Source organism: Pomacea canaliculata, linkage group LG5 (assembly GCF_003073045.1).
Source record: "Pomacea canaliculata isolate SZHN2017 linkage group LG5, ASM307304v1, whole genome shotgun sequence".
In the NCBI taxonomy this organism is placed as follows: Eukaryota; Metazoa; Mollusca; class Gastropoda; order Architaenioglossa; family Ampullariidae; genus Pomacea; species Pomacea canaliculata.
In genome coordinates, this window is record NC_037594.1 from 6,848,802 (window position 1) to 6,854,900 (window position 6,099).

Sequence of the window (6,099 nt, forward strand, 5' to 3'; positions counted from 1 at the left end):
ACAAGAACGAGTGACAGATAATCTTGCAAGTCTCCCAAAATAAAAGAGAGGTGGGGAAAGGTTTGACAGCAAAAGGAACGGACTGCGCCAGGGGAAACTGGGCGATGAAGCCCATATTTCAGTGACGGTGAAAGGTTTTGAAGCAAACGAAGTATCCCCACGGCTAAGCCGTCCCACTTGTAATAGTATCGAAGATTCTATAATAAACACAGCCATGGTGGTGCAATCACGGACTCCATCTATTTTTAGATACTTCCTTTCTCGCGCAGACAGCTGAGCGCAGACCGTAAACTTTGACCTTTTACACCTTCACCAATAAAGAGTTCGCTTCGTGTTGACGGTCTGACTAGATGCCCATCGCATACCACAAGACGATTTTTTCAGTACATGACCTTTGATTATTATTATTAATATAAAATGATAGGTCTAGGAGAGCGTTCAGAACTGTTTTGACAGGTTTAATTAGTACAGCTAAGATGTTTTAAAATCTTTCATCAGAAGAATCTAAAAGGCTTGGAAGCAATTTTCCAAAAGCACTTCTTAATTAGTTTTTACAAAACATTTTTATGGTTTAGATATGTGTTGTGCACTTACGCCCTAGATGCAATCTATTCGGATAGCAGTGTTACACTGCGAGCTGCCGAAATAAATAGAATGACAAAGTTTCCTCGCGATGCCATGTGACAACAAACGAGTTTGTGTTGGAACTACTGCGCATGCGTATGGCCAAGATCAGCTGACAACAGAGACAACTGCGAGCCAACATCAGCATCGCTCCACGAACTTACATCCACAACATCTAGGAATCAGTAATATCGTTGGCTGGCTTGCATTGAATAAATCGTCCACGACATGTAAGTATAATCAAATTGATGTTCATTTCAATTTTTCTGTCCTTGCTCGATCAGGTTGATCACGTTTTACCAGTTGTTTTACTTTGATTTCTGTAACTGCTATACGGACATTGCTGGTGTAAATAATAGGCACAGAGCTTTTGTGAGTGACCAGGGGAGAGGAAGTATAATTTTATTTGATTTACTTGTGTTTTTCATAGACACTAGACTCGGCTGGACCGTGGATAAACGCTTCACATGAGAAAATCCTCAGTTTGCGTAGCAGCATTAAGTGCATCTTAAATTTGATGTTATGCTGGCTTCGTAAAGCGGATCAGTCCATTATTGTGCCTTAGAAACGCAGTTTAAGGCGCCGACGATACATTTCATATTGTATGGCTGTTAAAATAACTTATAAATGCCATACGATATTTGAGTTGTTGTTTTTAATTCTGCCAAACAACTTTTATTCTACTTAATTCCAAATTCGTGAACTTAAAGTGGGAGTGGGAGAGATTTTATATGTTTATTTTAGACTATTTGAAACTCTAAAGACAGACAGAAAGGACTTTGCTCCTACATCACACCCAGTGATTCAGCAAACTACATGCCGATAATGATTCAGCAAAGTAATTAACAGCAATATCCAGTACGCAGTGGTGTGAAGAAGGAAATGAGCATGACTCACATTTTGCAAAACTGTAGAAGTAATGATAGTCTTACGCTATCACCATTGCATTTCAATATGGTCTCAAATAAGGACTCACAAAACTACCTTCTAGACTACACAGTTTTCAGCCTTCTTTTTATCAGCACTACCACCATCACCGTCACCTTCAGGGGGAGGGAAGACTCACATTTGGCAGTTATCTTTTTACAGCATGGATGGTCACACTGAAGTTGGGTCAAGCTCACAAGCAGATGACACTTACAGCACTCAAAGTGAAGAGCAGTCCAGAGTAAGAGACCTTGCTGAGTCAGAGGACAGTGCACAGAAAAATGATATGCTTCAGCAAGCCATGAAAAATGGGTCTAAAGACTTGCATGAACTTGCTGAAAAAGCCACCTTTATGCTGAAAGTAAGTGTTTAACCTTCTAACAGGGTAGCTCAAGGATTTATTCAGCATGCTACATCAGTTTGGGATATGAGAAAGTGGAAGATATTTTACTCCTAAACTCACTTTCATTTTTATAAAGGTTCTAGAGAACTCAGTTTAAAAGAGAATAATAAGGATGAGAGAAAAGCCAGTTCATTGTTAATGGATAACAGGATGCTGTGGAGTAAACAGAAGTGTGCAGTTCTAAAAAGTTTCAATTTATTCTCTATTGTTAAATAACAAGATAACCGTCTCATATAAATGAATGATTGAAAAGAAAACTATTTCAGTTTATTTGCTAATATTAGTTACTGATTCCTGATAATCTTCGTTCTTGGTTGGTTTGGGATGATCACCATGGGTCTTTTACTTTTGACATAAAATTCTGTATTTTATATAAATTAAAAAAAAAATTTTACCTCACAATGAAATGTTTCCTTTATTAGGTCATTGGTGGTGGCATAACTCGGCAGTCATACTCACTTTTCCTCGCTGATCTTTACCATATCTACTTAGCTATGGAAGAGGAAGTAGAGAAAAATAAACAACATCCAATTCTTGGGGCTGTCTACTTCCCAGTCCAGCTAAACCGCAAGCAGGCCATTGAAAAAGACCTGGAATTTTTCCTTGGCACAGAGTGGGCAAAAAAGGCCAAGTGTACTTTTGCTGCACACAAATACGTGGAGCGCATCCGGTATCTAGGGAGGACTGACCCTGCAGCACTCATTGCTCATTGCTATGGCCGGTATCTAGGGGATCTTTCTGGTGGCCAAATCCTTCGCTACAAGCTCAGCAAGCACCTGAATCTCAAATTGAATAATAACGACAACAGCGATGAGAACAATGATGGGCTTAGCTTTTACAGGTTTGAAAATATTGATAACTTAAAAAAGTTCAAGGATTTCTACTCTGGCCGTTTAAACGGTCTCATTTTGGACACGGAGACATTTCAGAAAATTGTGAATGAAACACGAGTAATGTTTCAGCTCAACATAGACCTGTTCACGGAGATGGACATTTTAGCTGAGATTATTCCAGAAGGCTACAGCAGCAGCAGCAAGTTTGGTACTGATCAGGATGTTTCTCGCAATTCTTATGTAAGTCTAGATGGCAGTAGCAATGTTACAGATGGGACTAAGTCCTCTGAAACCTTGAAGCCATCATCTTTGCCATTGCAATTTTTTGAAAAAGCTTGGCTGGTCTCCACTTGCGCTTTGTTTGCTGCTACAATTATGAGTTTTATGTTTACTAACTGAAAAATCTTGTTGGCAGTATAAAATCAGCCTTCTAACAAGACAATGCAGAATGGTCTAGTCACACGATATTTTTCTTTGATATTCTGTTGTTATTCAGCCTACCACAGGTTACCAAGTTTTTTTTAATTAATTTTTATTGTAAGTTGAATAGCCCACATGTCACAATTGAGGTTTTAATATATTTTCAAGTAACCCTTTTTAAACAATGCTCTCCTACTATTCCTTTCAGCACCTAAACAGAAAACTTTTATTTTTTTTAACGGTTGTTAGCAGATGAATTTGTCTTTTTTTTTATTCAGGGTAATATTGGATAATCTAGCATTTATCACAAATTCACTTGATTTATAATATATTTATATAGTACACATTTCAAACTATTGTATTATGTCCACAAGTGAATTTCTTGTAAATCTTGATGTTGCTGTGACTTATTTAAAGCAGCAATTTTTTTTTCCGTTGTTCATAATATTGTGAAACACGTTAAACTGTCATGAGAGCCAAAGATTGAACATTTTGTTGTTACAAAGAGAGATGGATTGTGTTAATGATCAATACAGGTCTTTCACTGCAAACCAAGAGCACAAACATGTTCTCTTTGAATAATATGCTTTAATGTTGAATGGTATGTGTTCCGCTTTTCTATTATTTATGATGCTAGTCTGCACATTAAGATTTACTCCATGTGAAGGTAGCATATATGATCTAATGCTAAGTCATTCCTAACGGAATAAAGCAAGTGTAATAATACTCTCTGTGCTTGAATGTCTATGCCAGGGTGCATTTTCGTAATATACTTGCTGGTATATCCAGCATCAATCAGGTTGAATTCTGTTGCTGACTTTTCCATCTGTGATTTTTTATTGTCAACTTTTTTATTTATCCCTTTCTTTTTGATGTTCAGCATCAGTGCAAAACAGTCTAATACTTGTATTATTGATTTCTCGTTCCAAGCTTGACAGCTTACAACCTGTCTAGCTTTGGGGTGAAGCCACCAGGTATTGCTCTCTCCCAGCGGCTTCTGTCAGTGCTTTGTGTGTGAGAGAGGGAGAGTGTGGTGATGTCTTAAATTAAAATGTCCATATTCCTTTAGTGTGGTGTTTTTCACAATTTCTTATTTGTAGCAATTTAGAACATAGAAAATTACAAAATAATTATAGATACTCCAGGGCAGTGTATGTACACCAACAAGACATGTATCCTATTACATTCCTGGAATCAAATGATTTTGCCAAATTCTGATGCCATACATTCATAAGATACATGCAAAAAAAAAAATTGTGATATCTTTCTGAAATCCAGGAATTATAAACTATAATATAATTAATTATATGGAAACCTTATTGCATTTAATGTGGCAACATAACGCTCACATCAACCTCTTTCTGTAAAAGGACAGTTTATTTAAGTACTGCTTTAGACCAGTACCGACTATACTTTTTGTGTACTGCTTGCACAAAACAATTAAAGGCATTGCATGTGAAATGGGCAGTGCCGGGTTCCTGTTCTTCCCCTTTGAATGGAATCACATTTGGCTGTTATGGCAATGTATTGTTCTTGCTAATACAGATGGGACAACTAGCATGACGTCTTAGTTTTAAGTCTTTATTGCCTTGTCTTTTTTTGGAAAAAATAACCCTAACACCTTTTTCATCTACTGGGAAGATGGTCATGTTAGAGGCCACACTGGTCAAATTTTCGTGAAGGCGATGCCTATGCTTACCTCCCTCCCCTCACCAAACCACATCCCAAGCAGCACAGGAAGACTGGGTACACATGGTACCTACATCATGAACTTGGTGGGGCACATGTTGGCATGGGGCCTAGGCCAACATCCTTTTTTTACCTCTGAATGTGGTGTACTACCCCTTAGTCACTCATGTAGGTGATTCTTGGATGAAAATACGTTTCCCAGGTAGGTCCCACATATTTTTAGATATATAATCTGAGCATGTTCCCTTCTTGCATTATTGGTGTATCTCAATTTACTTTTTGTCAAACAAAATAAAAAATGTGGCAGTTTTATGTATATCCTTCCAAAATCAAATCTTTCCTGAACAATTTCTTAAGGAAATTATTACAAACGAAACAGGTTAATATGTAAATGGTGCTGTTTATAAATATGTGAAAGCAATAATGGATTTTTTAAATGATTATTTTGAAGCATTTTGTATTTTTTGTTTGCACATTAAAGTACGGAGTTTTTATTACAGCGAATGGTTCAAGTTTGCCTGGGTAATGCATAAGCTTAATTATGTAAGTTAGCCTTCGATTTGGTGCAAGATGTGTTTTAATGCTAATGTGTTAATCTTACACTGATAAGGTTACAGTAGTGTAGATCTTGCACATGCTCATGTTTGTTGCAAGATGTAATTTCTCAGCTAGTAATATCAAACATCCTTGATGCAAAATGGATACTGAGCAGCAGTGGGTCATTTAGATTTGTTATGAACAGAATAAAATGTTTTTGTGTTCATGCACAAGCTGTAAAATAAATGTGTAAATTGTAAACTGTACAAATTTTAAGAGCAGAACTATGAAAAACATTGCTATGATGGGAGGGACAAGATTTATGACTAAGAGAGATTGGGGTAAAAAAAGTTGTGGGTAATGACCAGTAAGCAATATTGTTTAAAACATCTCTGAACTTTTGATACCCAGTTGCATGGATCCCTGTTAACTGACATTTTATTTTTAAATTAAAAAAAAATTTTTTTTTAACTAGTTTAAATTATTGCTATTGTGATCATCTCCTTCAACTCCCTCCCCCCCGACAAAATTTTAGTGCACTCAACATTTTGTTTTACCTTCCTATGCTGGTTTCAGGTCTGTGATGTATTTCTCACTGCGAGCAAGAACATTTATGTTATGTGTGTCTGATGCTTCTCTGCACACCCACCATTTTCTACCCCAGCG

The 6,099-nt window shown here is 37.0% G+C and overlaps 1 protein-coding gene across 1 annotated transcript; it reads left to right on the plus strand.

Annotated features, from left to right (window-relative positions):
- Positions 1-688: 688 nt before the first annotated feature.
- On the plus strand, positions 689-5,904 carry LOC112563525 (heme oxygenase 1-like). Its single transcript, XM_025237465.1, has 3 exons — positions 689-854; positions 1,714-1,912; positions 2,377-5,904. The coding sequence occupies exons 2-3, from the start codon at positions 1,715-1,717 to the stop codon at positions 3,184-3,186; spliced, it is 1,008 nt and encodes a 335-aa protein (XP_025093250.1). The 5' UTR covers positions 689-854; position 1,714; the 3' UTR covers positions 3,187-5,904.
- The last annotated feature ends 195 nt before the right edge of the window (positions 5,905-6,099 follow it).